This window comes from Gouania willdenowi, chromosome 8 (genome assembly GCF_900634775.1).
Source record: "Gouania willdenowi chromosome 8, fGouWil2.1, whole genome shotgun sequence".
NCBI classification, from domain to species: Eukaryota; Metazoa; Chordata; class Actinopteri; order Blenniiformes; family Gobiesocidae; genus Gouania; species Gouania willdenowi.
In genome coordinates, this window is record NC_041051.1 from 7,837,920 (window position 1) to 7,861,279 (window position 23,360).

The 23,360-nt window shown below is 36.2% G+C and overlaps 1 protein-coding gene across 4 annotated transcripts; it reads left to right on the forward strand.

The window, feature by feature from the left end:
* Positions 1–726: 726 nt before the first annotated feature.
* On the forward strand, positions 727–23,137 carry dhps (deoxyhypusine synthase). 4 transcript variants are annotated; one of them, XM_028455648.1, is made up of 13 exons: positions 727–859; positions 2,435–2,646; positions 2,780–2,984; positions 3,064–3,189; positions 6,907–7,106; positions 9,380–9,541; positions 9,609–9,730; positions 13,395–13,491; positions 14,903–14,989; positions 17,365–17,470; positions 17,547–17,650; positions 17,731–17,856; positions 21,939–23,137. In XM_028455648.1, exons 2-13 carry the CDS (start codon positions 2,485–2,487, stop codon positions 22,032–22,034), a joined length of 1,593 nt encoding a protein of 530 aa, XP_028311449.1. In that variant the 5' UTR covers positions 727–859; positions 2,435–2,484; the 3' UTR covers positions 22,035–23,137. The 4 variants fall into 4 exon arrangements, with proteins under 4 accessions (XP_028311449.1, XP_028311447.1, XP_028311448.1 ...); XM_028455646.1 differs by having other exon boundaries at positions 2,458–2,646; XM_028455647.1 differs by lacking the exon at positions 727–859 and having other exon boundaries at positions 1,705–2,646.
* The last annotated feature ends 223 nt before the right edge of the window (positions 23,138–23,360 follow it).

Here is a 23,360-nt window from a genome sequence, read left to right on the forward strand (position 1 = left end):
TTTTTCTTATTATTAACATTAATAAATAAAATATCAAACATTTTCATTTGATTTCTGAAATAAAAAAATAAAAAAAAAACTCTTTAAACATGTCAGGTTACATGTACCTTCCTCTGTATCAACTATAATTTATATCAGTACATTATTATTATTATTATTATTATTATTATTATTATTATTATTAATAATAATAATAATAATAATAATAATAATATTTATTTTATTTTTTTCCCTCACTGCCCTTGTCTTTGTAGCACTTTACAGATTTATGAATGTAAAGTGCTTTAGAAATTAAAGTTATTATTATTATTGTTAATAATAATAATAATAATAATAATAATAATAAATAAAATATCAAACATTTTCATAATATATAATATATGTCAGTACATTATTATTATTATTATTATTATTATTATTGTTTATTTAATTTTTTTTAATTAAAAAAACAACAACATTTCAAGTACATACTCTAGCCACTGAGTTAAGAAAGAGTATTCAGATAAGGTTTAAGAGTATTTTTTTTAAACTGTTATTTATTTCATTGTGTTTTATTCAGGAGCATTTGTTTGATTTATTTCATTGTTTATGTAAGTAAGATGTAGTGGGTTGCCTCCTGCTATCTTTATCAAGTCTTAATGATTGTTTTTAAATAAAGGCTACGTAAAAGAAAAAGAAAAAAAAAAACATGAGGAGATTTGTCCCTTCGCTCTTCCTGTAGCCGGAAGCTAACGCTCAGTTAAATAGCTACTGATACGTTGTTTGCTGCGGAACGAATCGTGACACCTTTCTGCTTGTACCTTTTTGGAGCTTTGTATCATTGCACTTTGATCATTACAGGACACAACAGCAGGTTTAGGTATGTTTTTAACCTTCGTCTCAGTGTGTAGAGTCTGTAATAGTAGAACAGACTGAGGTAGTGCTGAGTAGCCGCGTTAGTTTAACTTTAAAGCACATTGACTAGAGAGAGAGAGAGTTACGACAACGGAAGTTCAAAATGCTTGTCCGTCACGTGATTCATGTAGACTCAAATAGTTCCCGAAAGTTATTGGCGGGCAATTCGAATCCATTAATTCCTAGTGACATGACTGGGATTTTCGGTAATTTGTCGTCAATAACTACATTGATTTACAACAGTTATACAGTACACCGTCATATGTATGTGTATATACAATATATGTTTATGTAGTTAAATCATTTTTTTGTGTTTTTTCCTAACTTAAATTCGTTTTAAAGATTAGTGTAAATATATTAATTTATTTATTTTATTAAACAGCTAGCTTACCTGCTTTTTTGACGTAGTGATGGCTAACATTACTTTTGGTTAAAACCCCTGTTGATATGTATTGTATACAGGATGTATTGCTTTGAATTTTCTTTAATGTTCTTAAACTTGTATGGTATTAAGAGCAATCACATCCCAAACTTATTGACATACTAACTCTATTTAGAAGGGGATTGGGGGTTTAAAAATTCATACTAGTTATTTCTGTTTACAATTTGTATGCAACCCTGCCCTTCACAACACTATATTATACATGAATACAGCTAAAAAGTGTTCATCATGTCTTCTTACTACTGAAGACGTCTTTTTTTTTTTTTTTTTTTTTTCCCTTCCAGACAATAAAGCTAGGGTAGGCGATTTTCACCAGATACACTTTTTAAGTTTTTGGTTGAAATTGTCTTCATGTCTTGACAGAAATTATGATCTTATGTGCTCTGAAAAAGGAACAAAGAAAATCTGTCAACTGTAGCAGCTGTAAACCTGTAAAAACTTCGACCAATGCGGGAAAAAAAAACGAACCGAACAAAGACGAGGGGTGCGACATGCTCTCGCACACCTGGGACACCCTACTACAGAAAAAGTAGTCGGTGGGGGGTGCGGTGCGCCCAGCAAGGCGGTCGGGTCTGTTGGGCTCGCCACAACATGCCGGTTTGGTGTGGGTGTGGCTGGCCCAGTGGATCTGTGGGCGTGCCATTCATGCCAGCTGTTAAAATTTGCCTGCTATATATATATATATATGTTTCTTTTTTAAACTCAAATTTGCAAATTTATCATTCTTATCTACAATTTTGATTAATCGATTAAATCGATTTTTTTGCCCAGCTCTACTCTTACACTTAATGTCTGAAAAAAAGAACCAAATAACATCTATACATGAATACATAATATTTACAATTTCAGAATACCTTCACTGTCTACTTTTTGTTTTTGCAAAAAGCAGAAATATATCTTTGGCTTGCATGTGCAGAAATTTGAAAAAAGGGCTCATTAAAAAACCAACCACATCCAGACAGGACACATTGAAAACATATTTATTATGTTTATACATATATAAAAATAGACATTAGATTTTTACGATGCACTAATGTACCAAGATGAATTTATTAAATACATGTCTAACAAAGATGGAAACATGAATAACTTGTCCAGGAGTTTGTCTGTGCCTTTCATAGGTGGTGTCCTTGCATGTTGTTGCCACCATGGTTTGCTGCGCTGCATGGGGATGTGCCAATCGCTCCGAAAAAGGAGTGAAAATGTATGGCTTCCCATCCGAACCAGAGAGGAGGAAGAAATGGGTAGCCAGAGTCTGCAGGAACGATCTCAAAATAAATCAGGATTATAGCCACAGAAAACTCTGCGAGGTAATCATAATCAAACACTTTATTTGCACTTTTTCACAAATAACACAATTGAAAAGCTTACTGTTTGATTAAAAATAAATGAAGATATGTAAAACTGAGTTGTGTGTGTGAACTAAACAAAGTTATTCTACAGGCACATTTTAAGGCAGACCAGTTTGTCATTACACGAAAAGGCAAGACTCGACTGAAGAAAGATGCCATTCCCATTTCAGTCTTTGTGCATTGCCCTGTGGCCAAAAAGAGGAGCAGCCCTACACCACAATGCACCACTGGACATGTGACTATAACAACAAAAACAATAGCTGTTGATCACAGCTACAGTCTTAAAGATGGCAAAGGTATACAAGTATGAACTCTTAATATATCTATTTTTGAATACTTTAAAATTGACAGTGCTATGTCTACTACTAACATCAGTTTTAAAGATTGAGGAACGAAGGGATGAGGAGACTGAGAGAATGAAAAATCAAAGTGAAGAAAGAGACGTCATTGCTAGTGAGGAGAGACAGGAGGAGCTGTCACAGCCCGGTCAGCCAACAGTCAGTGAGTATTGTTAACTACATACAGTATGTGTTGAACTGTACACAGAACTGTAACATGGCTCCCCAGTTTTGTGTTAAATTATAAGTGACATTTTTTATAGAATTTTCTTGACAATTAGAAAGAGAAATATCTAAAGTTGATTACAATTACGACAGTAACAGATTTTTAAAATTACAATTGTAATTATGCCTTGTGATGTAATTGATGATCAATTATGTTATTACAATTGACCCAAACCCTGGTTGGAATGAAGATATTTCACAAGAGTTTAAAACCAACTCATTCCTGATTAAAGAAAAAAAAAAAAAAAAAGGGAAATATATTACATGCAAATCATATCTGCAATAAGTGTGCTGCATGTTTTGTGCAGTGGGCGTGCACTGTAGCTGTTCCCACTCAACATTTGTGAAGCCAAAATGCAGCGCTTAGGGGCGCTGCCATCTTGCAAATTTGACATCATTTGGAGCCAGAGTCTGCGCAGTAGGGGAGGAGTCCTGGTGACAGGCCCCGCCCATTTAGCGTAATACCCTGATGACTTACGCAGCCCAGCTATGCCAAGAACATAAGTATCTTTGTATCTTTCCCACTGGAAATCCTACCAAGTACAAAACCACAATATATTTTAACACAAATATCTAGTTAAATGGCGTCTCGGCTTTCCTTCACGACGTAACAAAGAGAGCTACGCAAGACCCCCGGCTGTCAATCATCGTCATATATGATGTAAAATCCTATTTTTGAACTTCAAATAACTTATTTAAAACAAACTTCTCAGAAAAATGAGCACTTGAACACAACGTATGGTGATAATAACTAATGATCACAGCAGAGTTTAGGTTTGGAAAAAAAAATTTGTGACGCGTATTTTAACATTACACTTTGACCAACATCCCATCCGTTATCATTGAGGAGGTGGGGTTTATGACCTATACTGCAGCCAGTCAGCAGGGGGAGCTCTAAAAATAAAAGCTTCACTCCACCGGGGCACTTTGTTTCCTACAGGCTTAGTTTTGATGTCTTTGATTCTTTTCAACTGATCCACTGTTTAAATAAAGAGTGGTTGTAATGCACTTTGTGTCACTCATCGCCATCGGTGTTGTTTGTATGTTTTAAAATTCATTATTGCTTTTGATTTGACTATTCTCACTTGACTTGAGGTTAGGAACGCTGCCTTTCTGTGGGGACTTTATATTTTCTTTAGAATGGTTTTTATGGTTATACTAGTTTAGGGTCAAATAATCATTTATTGAAGAAATTGCTAAATTTAATTATTTAATTTATTAGAAGCAAATGGAAAAAGTGATAAATACTTGGAACTAAATTTCTAATTTCACCCACATTTATAAAAGAAAAAAAACCATATGGACAATTATTACATTATATTATTAAATCATTATTCATCATTGAGTAGTGACTTTTCTCTAAGAACACAGAGGCTCTATTACATTTGATTTGTAACATCAATTTGCAATGTGTGTGTGTGTGTGTATGTGTGTATATATATATATATATATATATATATACATATTAGCAAATAGGCCTAAATATTAACCTGTAAATCACACTATTAATAAAACTTTTCCAATGATTTATATAGTCTGTTATTGAAAAACAATTTACCTTAAGGTACAGAGCAACACATTGTCCTATCTTTTTTTTTTTTTTTTTTAAATATATATCCACCATTAAAGTCTAGTTTACCGTAAGGAGGGCTGGTGACTAGCACAATGATACAATATAATAAATGTGATTTTTTTTATTTTTATTAATTGGCAAAAAAAAAAAAATCATGTCTGTTGCAGAAAGATTTGATGACAAATGCAGACATTGGATAAAACAAACAAACATAAATAACATAAATAATAGATTTTCCATTTGTTTGTTGAAATAAACTGTTAAAAACTTAATTTATATCAGAACATAATTTTACCAGATTTGCTCTTTCTTTCAGCTGCTTGCGATATTGACATTTATTATTTTGAAAACTTTTTTTTTATTATCTAGAAATAAAAAAACAAAATTTAAATGACATTCTTTAGCCACTGAGTTCAAAAGCTAAAAAAAGAATATTCAGATAAGGTTTATTAAAAATGTGTGTTTTGCCTGTGTTTTTAAAACTATTATTTCTTTAATTATATTTCATAGAGGAACATTTATTGGGTTTATTTAATTGTTTCCGTGATTAAAAGGTAGTGTTTTGCCTGCTATCTTTATCAAATCTTTTTCAAATCTGAGACTTCCTGGATAAATTAAGGTTATGTAAAAAAAAAAAAAAAATAGTTTTGTCCCTTCGCTCTTCCTGTAGCCGGATGCTAACACTGTTAGCTAGTGCTACTGATGCGTTGTTTGCTGCGGAACAAATCGTGATTATCTCTCTGCTTGTGTTTCTTTTTGTTTTTGGAGCTTTGTATCAGTGCACTTTGATCATTACAGGACACATCAGCAGGTTCAGGTATGTTTTTAACCTTCGTCTCAGTGTATAGAGTCTGTAATAGTAGAACAGACTGAGGTAGGAGCTACGATAGTTTAGAGCACATTGACTTCCTGTAGAGACCGGTTTTGGAGTAAATAGTCACCCATACAACTTAGTGATCAATATGTAATTGATTAAAAGAAGAAGAAGAAGAAGAAAAACAAACACTTGTTCTGAAGTATTTTTAAGATATTTGTGATTTTTTTTAATTAAATTGTCGTTATTGAATCACAGATGCATTTTATTCAATATTTAAATTCAATTCAATGCACATCGCCATATGTTACACAGTCATCCCATGGAACTTATCATATATAATCAACATTATATTGTTATATTTATACAACTCATTAACATTGTCAAATTAGTTGGGGTGTGCATTGCCATGAATCATCACAATACGATATAGGCTGTTGCTATTGGTCCGGACCCGGACCTCAGACAAACCTGACTATAGTTCTGGCACTTCCTGTGCGCATGCGTCCACATAGTAGGTCTGTCACTGCTGGACCCGTATCTTTTTCGCTATAGTTCCGTCAGTTCTGTTTTAACCCTAACCCAGGAAATAACCTAAAATGTTTCTTTTTTTCTTTAGTATATGTATTTTTAAAGGTGGAATTTGCCATGTTATTTATGTTAAATAGGAAAAAAAAAAAAAAAAAAACTTCAGAAGTGCGATTCGAAATCACATAAGCGGAAGGAAAAATCCTTGACTCTAGCGCCTTAGAATACTCGGCCATTCTATCACATGCACAACATGCGCACAGGAAGTGCCGGAACAATAGTCAGGTTTGTCTGAGGTCCGGATCCGCAACTAACAATATATCTCAATGCTAAACAATACGATACACATCGTGATATCATTAACTACAAATTTCACATTAACAAGTACAAAATGGTATGAAATACAATTTATTTATATTTTTAAACTTGCGCGAACAAGTAAATGGTATCTAACTGTAATTCAAGTACCAATATCAAAAACAAGTGGTATGTTTATCAAACTGTCAAATAAAAATTTTCAAACAAGTTAAACTTCTAGACTTTTACTTCTACGACAGGTTGTAGTTTAACAAGGTCTAATGTGGTTCACTGACGCCTAGTGACTGGGCGTTAATGTGCTATGCGATTAAATTATTTTTTTGTTAAAAAACATGATTAAGAAATCAATTTTTAAATTTTTTGGAACGGTACTATAATCACGTGTTGAAATATGGCCGATTCGAGTGTGTGTGCTTCTGTAGGAGAGATGTCTGACCACGTTCCTGCTGTTGCTATGGAGGCTGTGCTGAAGCCCAGCTGTGAACTTCCAGAGGACACGCCCAAAATCAAAGGCTACGACTTCAACCAGGGAGTCGACCTCCAGGCTGTGCTGAAGTCGTATCTCACCACTGGATTCCAGGCGAGCAGCCTCGGCTTGGCCGTCCAAGAGATCAACAGCATGGTGAGAGGTGTCTGATAGCCCTGTTTCTCTGCTTCTTTGTAATCTAGGTTTACTAGATTACAGATTAGATTTTTAAAAGAGAGGACGCTTAGTTCTCGACATACTCAAATTACTCGATGTTTTCTAGGATGATCTGTGACTGCAAAATACGTTATAGGAGATAAATAAGTTATTGTCCATAAGGTTTTGAAAATAATGTCCCATTACAACAAAGACATCTGAATATATATATATATATATATATATATATATATATAAAAAATCTAAAATCAGTGGTGATTTCAGTCAATCTTATTACTATGCGTTAGAACAACCTTTCCTATAAATGTCATATAAACCTTCTTAAAATCTCTCAATCATTGAAATATCTAGAAATTAAAACTATAACCAAAAACTTACAGAACAGTAAATCATCATTAAATACACCAGACATAGGCAACTGGCGGCCCTTGGTGTAATTTTATGGGGCCCCTAAAGTAAGCGTACAAAATAACAGAAAATTATACAAAACAAGAGCAAGAATACATTAAAATACAAAGAATTACAACATTTCAGGAAAATACGGTAAAAGACAAAAAAAAAACACACTAAACTACTACAAAAATGAACAAAACAACAGAAAATGACACCAAAAGTACACAAAAAGACTAGAAAAACATGAAAAATGACTCCGCAAACCCACAGTACTAACAAACAAGCAAAATAACTGCACAAATACACAATATGACTCCAAAAAACATACATTTTACAGCAAAAATACACAAAAGGACAACAGAAATGCACAAAATGCACAATGAGTAAGACAACAAAAAACACAAAATTACTACAAAAACCTTTTGTTCTTTCCTGTATTAATGCTCAGATTGCTCATTATTCTGAATGCTGACATGAATGTTGATCACGTGACCCTCCAATAAAACAAACACATTTTTTTTGGCACCGCTGGAATAAACTTTGCCTACCTCTACTCTCACACACACAAACACTGAGTACATGCAAAGTATGGTGTATTCACTGCTCAAACATAATATAACATAAAAGCTTGGTAATGTTACACTGAAGCAAGTCATCTAATGAAACATTAAGCCTTAAACTAACAGATTACACATGAGAAGTATCCATTTAAAGTTACATTAAAGGTTCCATGTCATGCTTTTTTTCCCCATCTCCATTTGTTCTAAGAACTCTAAAAACATAGTATTTGAGGTTTATTTTCCCAAAGTCACCTGTTTTCCAGAGTTTTAGCCTCTGAAAAGTCACTTTCTGAGCAACTCTACACAAACAGGCTGATTTGCGTCCACTGACTTCCCCCTCCCCGCACGGTGATGTAGGGCCAGAGGACGGCCCGCCCTCCTCCCACCCACTCTGTAGCTGAGCTCATGCTGCTTTATTAACACGAGACAGAGCATGGGGGCGGGGCGTTCACCGGTACATACATAGACTGTAGAAAATACATACATAGCACTGCACGAAGGACGCTGAAATGCTCAGCTTTGTGGGCGTGTCTGTTTACATGTCAATCACGGCAGAGAGCTTCCTGGAGGCGCGGCTTCTCCAGCTCAGTGCTGCGTCAAATTCATCATCACAGTGGGAACGTGTCATCAAATTGAGTGAGATGTTTGGGATCACCCTGCAGTAAGAAAGGAGCAAATCACCCTCTAACTAACGATTGAGGGAATCAATGAAAAAAACACTTTGGGCATGTGTATGAAGCCCTAATAGCACTTTATGATGTTTAAAGCACAGAAAAGTTGATTTAGCGTAACATGGGCCCTTTAATGTACACAATCTAAAGACTAGTTACACAAAAGCAGAATGACATTTATTCATCCAGAAATTGAAGTTATCTTACCTTAACTTCCTATAGGCAAAGTTTATTCCCCTGTTCCTCCTTTGTTTTCAAATCCTCATCAGCAGGATCTTCCTTTTTAAGTAAATCCACAGTCATTTGGTTTCTTTAATCCCTCTTGGATTTTAATCCGTCTCTCTCTTCTCACAAAACAGCATCTTTAATTATTCCATTAGTAAAGTTACTGACTGTAAAGAGCAACTCTTTAGCTTTTAGAATCTGGTGGAGTTTCTCTAATAGAGCAAATATTAGTGAAAATATGGTATTTTTAAGTTTGATGTTCTTTGTCATACGTTCAATGTCCCTTTGAATTTGTAAAATCCGCCCGAACATGACAAGAAAAGTCGACATGTCTGTGTAAAACAGGACGTATGGTCACCCTTTGTAATCCAGTTATTGTTGTCGAATGACCTTTTTCTACCAGATTGAGAAACGTCTTGAGCCAGTAAAGACAGAAGACAACGAATCACAGGAGATTTATAAATCTCCTCATAAGACAGGCTGCACCATCTTCCTTGGATACACGTCCAACCTGATCAGCTCTGGAGTCAGAGAGAGCATCCGTTACCTGGTGGAGCATCACATGGTAAACTACCTTCACCAGTCTGGGTTTGGTGTTGAGATCAAAGCGCTTCATCAATGTCTGTTATTAGGTTGATGTCATAGTAACCACAGCTGGAGGCATTGAAGAGGATTTCATCAAGTGTCTGGCACACACATACTTGGGAGACTTCAGTCTTCCTGGAAAGGAGCTTCGCCTGAAAGGCATCAACAGGTTGGATTTTAAATATTTGGTTAGTATTGAGCCTGGTCTGAGTTTACCTCGTACTGAGATCGATGAGCATGTACAGACCCTTTCCAAAAAATGTTAATATCATGGAGAACTTGTTTAATTTCCATAATTCTATTCAAAAAGTTAAACTTTCATAGATTATAGATTCAGGGCCCACAATTTAAACGATTTCAAGTATTTATTTGTTTTATTTTTTACATAATTTGGGCTTCCAGCTCATAAAACCCACAAAAACAGGAATTCAAAAAATTAGAATACTGTGAAGAAATCACCATTTACTTCTCAGTTTCATTTGGGAATCAAGGTCCAAGGGTTTGGAGGAAGATGGGTGAGGAAGAGAACATTGCACCCCAAATCATGACTGACTGTGGATATTTCACACTGGACCTTAAGCATTTTGGGTTCTGTTCCTCACTTGTCTTCCTCCAAACCCTTGGACCGAGGCCAGGGAGTAGGGGGGAAGCGCCATCAATGAGGTGATTCGGGCCAAGCATCGGGTCTCCGGCTGTGGGGAGAAGAGTGCGGCTTTGGCGGCTGCTCCTCCAACCCATAGACTGTAGCCGCGGCGCGGGGCTGAGAGCTGATCCTTATCCCAAAGTTACAGATCTGACTTGCCGACTACCCTTGTAGTGCATGCATGTTTAACTGAACTATCGCAGCGATTAGTGCACCATTAACCCAACACAAAACAACCATATTGTGCTCTTTTGGCTGTAAACAGAGGAACTAAATATCCGAGCCTGTGGGCACATGACTGCCCTAAAGTGAAACGTTATCTAGCATCCTCCAGGTCACGTGACCTGGCCAAAGATGGTCCGTCTCTCCAAACTTACATGGGCGGTATTTCAAGAAGGAAGCCCCACTCGGAGCATTGATGCTGTCATATTGGCCTGAGGAATCATTTCAAATAACTCATATGGGTCAACTCTTTAGGTCAAAAAGTCTACGGTGTGCCTTTAAGAAAATATATTTACTCCTGCTATTAGGTCTGGCCAGCAGGTGGCAGTAGAGCATATGTATAATGGAGCAAGACTCCAACCAGCTTTATTTGTTTATTAGGTTATTAGTAGAGATGTTAACTATGGATACACTCAACCAACTATTCAATTTGAATCCCGATTTAAGAAAAAACAAACCTGAAATCAAAGATTGGAATGTAGTGATTAGGGATGTAACGATTCACTCAACTCCCGATACGATTCGATCCACGATACTGGGTTCATGATACGATTTTCTCACAATTTATTTTACAAAATGGGACTGTAGACAAATGATATTCCTTTATTTTTTGGGGAAAATACTCTACTATTTTCCTTTTATTTTTCATTGTCAAAAGATCCCCTTGACAATTGAAGAAGAAGCCTATTCATTTAAATTCTGGTTCCAGATATTCATGTAATATTACAGATATTCTTTTGGTGCTAAAAGGGTAAGGAATCATTTATGAACATGTTTAAGAGTAGAAGGCAGCCAGAAAGACAGTAGTAGCAGATTTCGCCTACCACCTAGGCTTCTGGATAAGAGAAGGATAAATAGTTGTTTAAAAAAGTACTGCGATTCAATTTTCAGTATCGATATGAATACCTATTAATAGATTTTTAACTGCCTTACGATTAATTGCTACATTCCTGGTAGTGATGATGCACTTAACTCCTTTCAATTTGAATACAGAGAGATCATATTTAGGAGAAAAAAAAACAGATTAGTCAAAATACAGATTATTATTCTTTGATTTAAATTGTCAAGAATTTTTTAAACTAATATATTTTCTTCCTTTAACCTTCTTACAAACCGTTTGAAGCTTTTGAAAAACCAAAATGAATGGCACATTTTTTTTATTTATCACCATGCAAAGTTCCACAAATATATTTATTAAAAAAAATAAAATTAAAACTTAAATATGAAAAGTTTTCAAATCTTAAATACAGTGAAAAAGTGCAGCTTATGTGCCTGCCTTTTCTTAAGGATCTGTGGGTGTGGGTGGCCTGGGCAATATATCCAGATTCAAGATATATTGAGTTTTATTTTTCTGATGTGAAACATTTTGATGTTGCCTATAATGATATATATTTATTTTATAGCTTATTGCGTAATAAAATACTTGTTTTAGGAGTCGCTGCTTTCATTACTTCTCAGAACAGCATGAAAAGCTATTAGATTGATCTCTGAGTGCGTTCTAACTCAAACCTTCCCATAAACGAGCCACGCAACAGAACTCACTCACACATGCCATCCCTAGGAGGAGAAAAAGACTAAAGTGACACACATTGTGCATTTGTTTGTTAATAAATGTGCATTAATCTTTCTGGTCAGACTTTTTTGAGTTAAAAAATATTGAAAATTATATTGTATGTCGCCATTTTGAGAAAAATATTGAGATATTAATTTTAGTCTATATCTCCCAGCCCTAATGTGTGTGCTATTCAAGCTTAACTTCGATCGTTATACCAGGGGCTCGGGTGCGACAAAGATGCACAAATGGATGCTGACTCGCCTCTACAAGCACGCGCACAGATGTGAATACTGTCGGGTTGGAACAGGTTCAGGTTTAAAGAGACATCAGCTTTGTTCTGGTCAGATGGGTTATTATTTAATGTTTATTAGGGATGTAACGATTAATCGTAAGGCAGTTAATGATCGATTCATAGGTATCACGGTTGATATCGATTTTCTGACAATTGAATCGCAGTACTTTTTTTTTTTTAACCAGCAGAGGGCGCCATCCGGAAGTGTTGGCGGCGGGCGGAGTCTGCTAATACTTTCTTTCTGGCCGCCTTCTACTCTTAAATATGTGAATAAATGATTCATTACCCCTTTAGCACTGAAAGAATATCTGTAATATTACTTGAATATCTGTAAAAGTCACGTTTTTCTATTAGCTCTGTCTGCTAGCATAGCATCTCTTCTTCACTGCAAGATATCTGCATGCCAACCGACCACTGGGTTACCAGCGCCCTCTGCTGGTCCAAACAAATATGACGTAAATCGTTTTTTTTTTTTAAATACATTTTTAGTTGCACTTTTAAAGGAAAAAGAACTATTATGCAGTTTTGCATTGTTTATTATAGAACCAGAATTTAAATTAATAGGCTTCATTTTCATTTGTATTTTTCCTTTATTTATTTAGTTCAAGATTTATTTTTAGTTAAATTGCATTGTTTTGAATAGTTTATCAAGGAATTCTTTTGACAATAAAAAATAAAAGGAAAATAATACAGTATTTTCTAGTTTTTTTCCCAAAAAAAAAATTTGTCTACAGTCCCATTTTGTAAATGAAAAAATCGTGAGAGAATCGTATCGTGAACCCAGTATTGTGAATTGAATCGTATCGGGAGTTGAGTGAATCGTTACATCCCTAATGTTTATATTAATACCAATAGTAATACGTTCTTATTTATTTTTACCGTCCATAAGTTTTATGATATAATTTTGCTGTTTTGTACTTTGTATTTTTCTGAAAGTGCAGTTTGTATTTTTCATCACGATTAAAATGTTTCTACCCACAGAAGAAGGTGGTGGGATGTTTGAGAATTAGATTTTAAAAACGAGTGTAATATATAATAATATTTAATGCTGCACACGTGTCACACATTGACTCTTAATTCCTGCTTTTGTGTCCCTGTGTACTCACTCCCTGTCCATGTAGAATAGGGAATCTGCTGGTGCCCAATGATAACTACTGTAAGTTTGAGGACTGGATGATGCCCATCCTGGACCAGATGCTGCTGGAGCAGAACACAGAGGTGTGTGTTTGTCTCTCTCTCTCTCTCTCTCTCTCTCTCTCTCTGCATTCCATAGAACCAAATCCATTCACCCGTATGTATTGAATTCATTACCTGATCATCTCATTTTTGGAATCATCACATGTGAAGCTCATCCAACCAACGCTTCACTTTTTTTCTTTCAATATTTTACAGTTTGATACAAATACAGTTTTTAATACAGTTAATGTGCTTAAAATAAAAAATGAAAGAATACAACTTTTGGTTCAAATTTGACCCCAAAGATGTTATGTTTTTTTCCTTGTAGCTCTTCTGTGGGATGTTATATTTAACATGGCCACTTACGTGTATTCACCCACTTGGATGATTTACCTTTCATTTCTTTAGTAAATAAATCAAGGTAATTTATTTATTTTTTTATTTTTTTAATGTTGGACAAAACTGTTTAATGTCAAAACAGAAATAGGCTCCTACAAAATAATGTCCAAAAAAAAAATATTTTTTGCATACATCACTGGACCGTCTGAACTCAGGTGTTTTAATCTCAATCACTTTAGACACACCCACACCACTCAGGTGATCCTCATTTCAATCATTGTGAGACTTGGCAACAATTAGATTGACCTCCATTGAATTATACCAGGGATGTCAAACTCATTTTAGTTTTGGGGCAAAATATGGTCCTGTTTGAACTTAAGTAGCCCGCAGATTATAGATGGGGATAAAATTAATACATTTTCACATCATTGTGGCCTAGTTTTCAATATAATTTTGTGTCACTTAAAAAAATTATTGATTTTGTTACCGAGGAATTTTGTGCAATTGTTTGTGAGAAATTGTAAGTTTTGTGGATATATTGAGTTCTTTCCACAGTTTACAATTAAAAATGACTGCATTCATGGGACATAAACAAAGGAAAAATGCAAGACCCTAAAAATATGGTGAAGTCTCATTAAATTGGTAAATTTGAGATAACTACAACTGGAGTTTTTGGTAATTCACACAATAATTCATGTTTTCTGTCATTTTTACTTTCTTCTGCGGGCCGGATTTGGCCCCTGGGCCTTGAGTTTGACACTGGTGAATTAGACCATTAATGTTAAAAGGGGGTGAATAATTATTCCAACAATTATTTTTCTTTAAATGTTTTTGTTGAATTGACATTAATTTGTAGAGGCTTGTTTCTGTTTTGACATTAAACAGTTATTTCCAATACATTATTGTGTAAAAAAAAAAAAAAAAAGCAAATTTTTACCTTAGTTTATTTATTAAAGCAATAAAAGTAAGTCATCCAAGAGCGTGAATACTTATGATAGGCACTGTAACTCAGCTTCTTTAACCAATAACAACATATTACCTGTGAGTAATAGTCAGTGAGAATTGATCCCTTTTGAAAGTTTTTCTTAAAACTGTAAACAATCTCTTTGTTCAGGGCACTCGTTGGACGCCGTCTAAAATGATCCATCGTCTCGGCAAAGAGATAAACAACACTGACTCTGTTTACTACTGGGCTTACAAGGTGAGGATGTTCTCTTTGTCGTGTTTGTTGTTTACTTTCCTCTGCCATTTTGCAACAGAGGAAAGTAATTCCGCACTACTGCGAGTGTCACTCATCATGACAGTAAAATAGACCACCCTAAGTCAATCTTTATTTTTCTTTATCTTCTATCCTTCATTTATGCCTTATCCTTATATTTATCACTATTATTATTGCTGCTCGCTTGTGTTTTTTGTTCCGTGCACCGACTACCAAGTCAAATTCCATGTGCTGTTTTTTTTGTTTTTTTTTTAAACTGTACTAGGCAAAATGAGCCATTCTGATTCTCAACCAGTAGAAAATGCTGTGAACACCTGATTATGCATGAAAAAAAGGAATTGTCTACTGATACAGAAACGTATCAATAGCCCCCGTTTTCCGTACCTTTTCTACATAAATGTAATGTGCCTGTTTTTTCACCGTGTCTGGATGGCCGAGTGGTCTAAGGCGCCTGACTCAAGGATTCCTCCTTCCACTAACGTGGGTTCAAAAATCCCACTTTAGACATATATATTTTTTCATTTTAACATATTTAAAACGGCAAATTCATTTAAAAAAAAAAAAACTTTTAACCCTATCCCAGGAGATTTCCTGGGATAGGGTTAGGTTTAGAGCTGAAAAGGGTTCGCGGGGTAGCTAAAAATAAATATAAGCTAAAATACAACTGATGGAACTTTAAGTCACATGGTGCATCTATCACGTCACCTAAACTGGCCAATGAGGGGCGCTGCGTATGCATAGACTGGCAGTTTATTGATACGTGTCTGTATCAATAGCCACAGCAAAAAAAAAAAAAAAAAGTCATATACCATGAAACCTTTAGAATTTAGAAATACTGCCCAGCCCTAATTTCATTATATTTTATCCGTGCTGTCCACTCCTTTTCCTGCAAAAACGGTGGGTGCTGCGTCGTGGAGCTGATCAGCTGTGCGCACCCGATTTGCGCCTCAACTGCTGCTGCTCGATAACTCTGACAGACATCAGACTTCTGTCCACGTTGGTCACAGTGATCTCCAACTATTTTCATACTATGTCTAACGTAAAGCCAGAGTTTGATCTACTACAGAGTAAATAATAAGTGAAAAAAACTGTCATCTATGGAGGTTGGTGAGATGCGCATGAGACAATGTAGAAACTGTTCCCACACATTTTTACAAATGAGGCTCAGCTTCAGTTCGTACTGGCTCCATAAGGCTTTAAACAATTTATATTTAAATTTGCAGGAAGCCTGGTTTGGGCTTAAGAAGAGACATCAGTTTCATTCAGGTCGGACATTTTCGGAACGTGTTCTGTCAGGCTCGGGTCGGGTCTTTGTTTTTGGTCAGATTAAAGCTCTTTTTTCGGCCGCTGCCTAAACAAGCGTCACTTAAACAGTCACATCACCCCCTATTGTTTTAGCAGAGTATTGAGTATGCTGCACTGTTTTCATTTTAATCCCCTCTTATTATCCCCCTCCACAAGTGTGGAAGGGGGATATAGGTTTGAGCTCCATCTGTGCGTCCGTCCATTCAAGTTAAAGGGGACAGCTTGTCTCAAAAACTGTTTAAGATAGGATAACCAAATTGGTTGTGTGGCTTTAGGGTATCAATACCTTGATTAGGGTTGGGCATCGTTTGGATTTCAACGATTCGGATTCCGATTCACAATTTCGATTCCTGTTCTAAATAATTCTCGATTCCGATTCTTTGAATTGTACAGGTCACAGATTTCACAGGAAAATTTTTTAATTTGAAAAAGCCTTTAAACAGGCCATTTTTATTAATTCACTTAGTTGTTACAGTTTTACTGGGCTTCATACCGGTGATTAGTTCCTATCTCTCTTCCGCTCCGCCGGACCAAACTGAAAACGTAGCCACACACACACACACACTGCAGTCACGTTCTGAACGCATCTTATACATACCCCGCGGAAACAAACTAGTGCGGGCATTTAGGAATCGAAAAAAAGAATAGAAATGCAAACATCTTCAAAACGGTTCTGGAACCGGACGTTCGGTTCCCAACCCTAACCTTGATGGAGTTTGAAAGTGAGAAGTGCGCAAATATTTTTTTCCGAGATTTGGCCCTTGTTCCGTTTTTTTTACTCTGCTCGAGGTATCTTCAAAGGGCACAGCTTTTCTTAGAAAACGTTTAAGATAGTAATTTTATATTCTGATGTGATAATATTTTCTTATGTATACATCTAAGTTAGATTTAGGACATTTAGGAAAAGGTTGTGAGTTATAATGACAACCAGTCTGCCAGAGGATGTTGATGACTGTCTTCTTGTTTGCATTGATTTTTTGTCAATTTACGATATATCCTTACATCCCTAGTTCACTCTTTAGTGTCTAACTTTTGTCTGTCTGCTGTTTCAGAACAACATCCCAGTGTTCAGCCCAGCCCTTACAGACGGCTCTCTGGGTGACATGATCTATTTCCACTCATTTAAGAATCCAGGCCTGATTCTAGATATTGTAGAAGGTACAAACTGATAAAACTATGACATGATAGCTCCACACAGGTTTCACTCACATTAATGATGTTTTCTTCATTTCAGATATTCGCAAACTAAACAGTCATGCAGTTCATGCCAAGAGCACAGGAATGATCATCCTCGGGGGAGGCCTGGTCAAACATCACATAGCTAATGCTAACCTCATGGTAAGTCATTGTCATTTTTAGACCAAATGTGTCTTTTGTCGACGTATGAAAGATCCTGACACCTTCTTCCCTTGGTTCAGAGAAACGGAGCCAACTTCTCTGTGTACGTGAATACGGGGCAGGAGTTTGATGGCTCCGACTCTGGAGCCAGACCAGACGAAGCCGTATCCTGGGGAAAGATCAGGACCGATGCCACACCTGTCAAGGTACACATATGTTTCTGGGGAACTGGGAGGGACTAATGTTGACTAGTACAGAGCTTCTGTACTATACACTACAAAGTCAATGAGTATATATCAGACATGGGCAATTGGTAGCCTGGGGGCCACATGCAGCCCTCTGACTCATTTTGTACGGCCCCCAAAGTAAACAAACAAAGTGACTCCCAAAAGTAGAACAAAAATACACAAAGAGAGACATAAATACACCAAATTACAGCAACATTTTACAAAATGATTTCTAATACATACAAAATGACAATGAAATACATAAAAGGACAATAAAAAATACACACAATGACCAGAAAAAAACTATATATACTGTATAATATTAGTGCTTCAAAGAATAAATCAATTAAACATGTGAAAATATTTTTAATTGATTTACAACTGACTGGGCTGTTGAAAGAGAATCACATTAAATATGTTCTCTCCTCTAAACACAAAGGGCCGGATTCACAAAGATCTGAAATAAAGGGTGTTAATTCAGTTGCTTCCCTAAATTCTTTAGTGACAGTTTCCTCACCTGCTGCGCGGAATTCACTAAGGAGTCTATTCTCCCGTCTGGACTTAAGCGCTTTTTGTGCGCCTGCAGTTACGCGCTTCTCTCCTATGCGTATTCTCTGGTCCAGGCTGCTGACACACCCTTTGCGCGTATGTGTGAATGAAGTCGGGTTGAAGAAAAGGAGGCGGTGGTCATTTTTTTTGGGCTGTTTAGAAATCACGGAACATGAAGTTTTCCTAATGCTTGTGAATGAAATCCATGAAATTGATAAAGTTCACTTTTAGTTTGAAACGCCTTCATTGATAAACAATGTAACAGGTTGATTTGATCAGATTATTGTAGTGTGACTGAGTCACAGTTAAAATCTCTATCCTTGATCATCATCACCTTCATCATCATCATCATCGCTATAAAGCACGACTGAGTTAAATGCACTGGAGATATGAGGAAATAACATGGCCGCAGAGCGTCCTGCTTTAATACAGAGGGATGTTTGCAGTGAAACACAACTATTGGCTTCCATATTAAGCAGTTTTAAATATAAATAGTTCAAAAGCGACCTGAGCTGAGCCTCATTAAAATATGTGTGGGAACAGTTTCTGGTCCATCCTCATCCACATATGACAGCTTGTTTTATTCTGTAGTGGATCAAACTGTGACTTTACGTTGGACATAGTATGAAAATAGTTGAATCACTGTGACCAACGTGGACAGAAGTCTGCGTCTGTCAGAGTTTTAATTTAGCGCGCAGCAGCCGCTGAGTGATCACAGCTGCTGCTGCATGACACACAAGTCCGTGTGGCTTCAAATGTAACTAAGTCCATATTTCTAGTGCAATATAATGTTTCACCTTATCGGGGCGCTGCACTTATTCCAGGGTTAGAAGCGCATAAGAAGAAAAGGACTTACGCACACCGGAGAATGCGCGTAAGCCAGATTTGAATGGGAACACCCACATTTCAGGGATGCTTCACTTATATTGTGTAACTGGGATGAAGGCGCGCAGTGACTGACTTAAGTACAGGGGAGAATAGAGCCCTAAGAATACGGCAATCATTAGTGCAGAAGTGGTGCAGACCGCCCCTATTTAAATGAACGTTTTGCTTGTTTAATGTGGAGATGTCAGTGCTCACCAGCACACTGACATTTGAGGCAGATGGACTTCTGTCTACTGCACAAACATTTAATAATGTAGAAAACTAAATAAACAAATAAAAAGCTGTTTTTTTTTTCTTTTTTTAAACAACTTTAAAACCTAATGATATTTTTCCCCCTCATTTAATGTGGGTGCTCTGTCTGGTCCGATTTTTTTTTTTTCACTGCAAAACAAATCTACTTACAGGTCCTAATAAAGTCACCTGAACCTGATCAGTGCATGCAAAATACGCAGATTAGGACAGAAACCGTCCTATTGATCTACCATTAATATGAGTTAAAACAGCTACAGTCTGTCAATCAGTCTGCATTCTTTGAAGATGAGCTACTGACCATCATCCAGCAGGTCTAAGCAGCACTGTGTCACGCACACTCTCATATGTCACCATCAGTGATGAGGTGTAAATTACGTATCTGATCTTGGGCTTTGTACTCCTTATTAGTGCGTGGAGTTACATTTGCACATGTTTTAATACCACTAAACCTTTTGTGAATCCGCCCCAAAGTGCATTGAAGTTCTTGATGAAAATCAGCTTCTTGGCTTTAGTTATTATCCAAACATGTTAATGGAGACGCACACACAGCTCTATGTGCTTTGATTGCAGCGTGCACAATTTTTTGTGCGTGTTCATTTATTTTGAATCTTATCCGAGTAAAGGTCTTTAAAACATGGACCAAGTACAGGCGTCATGAAGATCAGAGGATCTCTGAGAAAAGACTCTAAAACCAGATTCTGTCGATGCGCAGCCATGCATCAGACTGTGTTGACCAAGGACAACACATGATGACAGTGTCTAAATGACACAGAAACGTGCTCTATCAACTCTGCTTAGAAGATGCTTCAGTGCTCAGATACTTGAAATACAGATGCTTCACGAGTTCGCGGACAAGTTGGTCTGTTTCCAAGCAAGCGCATGTGCTGACCGGTGAGGTTGCCGCGTCATCACAACATCCGGTTTTGTTTGGCTTTTTTCGGTGAGAAAAATGTTTTGGTGGCTGAAAGTTTGGTGCATCACTACTATATACTATTGGTATGATTGGAATAATGAGCGTTCCCAGTGAAGTATACTTCCAAGTTTTCCAAGATGCATTTCGAACCTACAACAACAAAAAGCTGAAGCACACTGAGTGTAAATATCTCCGTTGATTCTCTACCTTTAAAAGTGACCAAGTAGAATACCAACATGTGCTCATTTGATCCATAAAAAGGATGTAAACATTTCGGAGAGACCCTCCATTTTGCTACTGACAAAATCTCTGGTTAACTTCAAAACAAGAGCCCTTTTTACAAAAGGGTTGAAAACTAATGGAAGACAAGAAGAGATGCTTTTATTTTGAAAAGGGGATCTTTGATTTTTACCTTGAAGCTGGTCCCAGGAGCATTTTACATTCAGCTTGCAATGCATCATGGGGCGGGTGAGTATGACTAGTGGTGCCCACCGTACATACTTATAAAATGTCCCCACATAATATACATCCCTGTGTTTCTCACTCTTTTCATATTATGTAATGTGAACGCACTACATACTCATTTGGACGTCAGACTTAGTATGAGTAATACGTTAGTATGACCTTTAAAAAAACAGCCTATAATCCCATTGGTGTAGCTATGGCCTCAGTGAATTAATGGTTAATTAATTAATGGTAAATATTTCTGCCTGTTGGACAAAACATTTGAAACAGATTTTTAAAAAAATCTTACTCAGGATATGTTGTATTCAACAATTCTTTGTTACAGTACCAGAACAATAAAAGGACATATTTTGTTTGTTTTAACTCTAACTTACTAAAATACTGTCAAAATGCATCCTGTGATTAAAGTTATACTGGAAAATTATTTTATTACAATGTTTACTTATTTTATACTGGTACAATCCAGGTACATTACATCATTACAAGTATTGAGAATGGAGAAATAAAGTATTTCTACATCTTTTTAAACATTTACACAGATGACTAAATAAATCAAATCAATCTCTTTATAAAAAAAATGCTTTTCATACAATGAATGCAGCTCAGAGTCTTAAAATAAAGACAATGGCATATTTTAAGCTGTGTCTAAAGTAATATATATATATATATATATATATAATTTTTTTATTATTATTTTATTTTATCATATCAAAGCCTATCCACTAACTTATTTCACTTTGAAACAATATATTATTAGAAACGGGCTGGATGGTAAAAGGCATAAAACAATAAAACAAAACCAAAAAACAAACAAATTAAGTAAATAGACATAGTTTTCATTCTGTGTGAGACCAGTGCAACCAGCAGCTTTCAGACAGTAAAAACATGTGCACATATTGTCCTCTTGGTGGCACTGTCTCCACAGCCTCGTTAAAACGTGACAGTGGTGATCACAGACATGTGGGGAGTGTTACATTTCTCACTCGTTGGTTTCCAGGTGTACGCAGACGCCTCTTTGGTCTTTCCTCTGATCGTGGCTCAAACCTTTGCTCTGCACGCCGACAAACTGACGGCCAGCGAGAAAACCCAGTGAACCGTTGGCCCGCCCACAAACGCTGGATCAGAACCAACGAGCAGCTGCCTTTGTTTGACTGGAAGATGTTTGATCTAGTAGATCACTTCATGTTTGAGTTCATTGCACTGCGCACACGTTGCCTGTAGCTGAATGGGAAACAATGGTGAGGGTTTCCTGCTTCAATGCTTTTCATACCAACATTTACTTGTCCAAACAAGTGCAATATTTCTCCCTTTCCTTTTCATTGGCTGCTAAAGGTGTCATACTGATGCATGAACCAAAGTGTAATACTCAGCTGTGTGTGTTCTACTTTTGGCAGATTTGTTAATTTATTTGTGGTATTTAACTGTAGGAAAGTCATTTTTTTATGATTATATTTTTGTACTGGTTGCTGTTTTTTTTTAATTTTTTTTTTTATCTTCAAGAAGTGTCAAAAAAAGCGCCTTAGTCTTGTAGGTGTGTGAGGGAAGCACATGGTCGAGAATTCAAGAAATACTTTTCAAAGCTTAATTACTTGTAAATAAGGTTTGAAAAAAAAAAAAATCTTGTCAATCAAATCAGTCCCTCTGTAAAATACAAAATAAAATAAATCATACATACTGCACAAACAATCAATATGCACAGTCTTGGCATCTAAGATTAATTTGTGGAAACAGCCCTGTTTAATTACAAAATCCCATCTCAGTCCTCCTCCCACTCAGATTTCTTCTGATGTTTATTTCATTACTTTTGTCCATTTTTTCCCCTTAAAATAGAAAGTCAGTCTGATCCCTGTTCGTATACTGGTGCAAAGTTTACTCAAAGGTGCTGTTGTACTGGGCGGTGTTAAATGAAAAGGTGTTGACATGTCATTACATCCCCCAGTCATTATAATTCAGTGCTGAACCAGAGTCTCACTAACTATATATCACTGCTAAAATCATGTGTATTCTTAAATCTGTCATGTTCTCAATTGTATATGGTAGTACGGAGTTTTATTTTTTTTTTGTTGAAAATGCTTTGCGATTATTTCTTTAACTTCCTTTGGAGTTTGAAAGAAACTGTGAGAAAAGTGTGATTTCAAGGCTCAACATGACTTTAGAATGCGTCACGCTGTAAAAAATAAACCATTTTATAAACTGTTTGCTTTGTGTTTGAGACTCAAACGTCCTCTGGGATACAAACTGTGACTCAGATGTGAAACCATTTCACATTCAGTGGTGAATGCAGTTGGCGTAACCAGTGTTTGTCCGGTTTTAAAGGCCAGGAAACAGTGTCCTGTTCCTGTTCTTAAAGGCTCTGTTTACACCAGAACAATACGCTGGAAATGGTTTTAATTTTCCATTTTTAATAACACATGCAGAC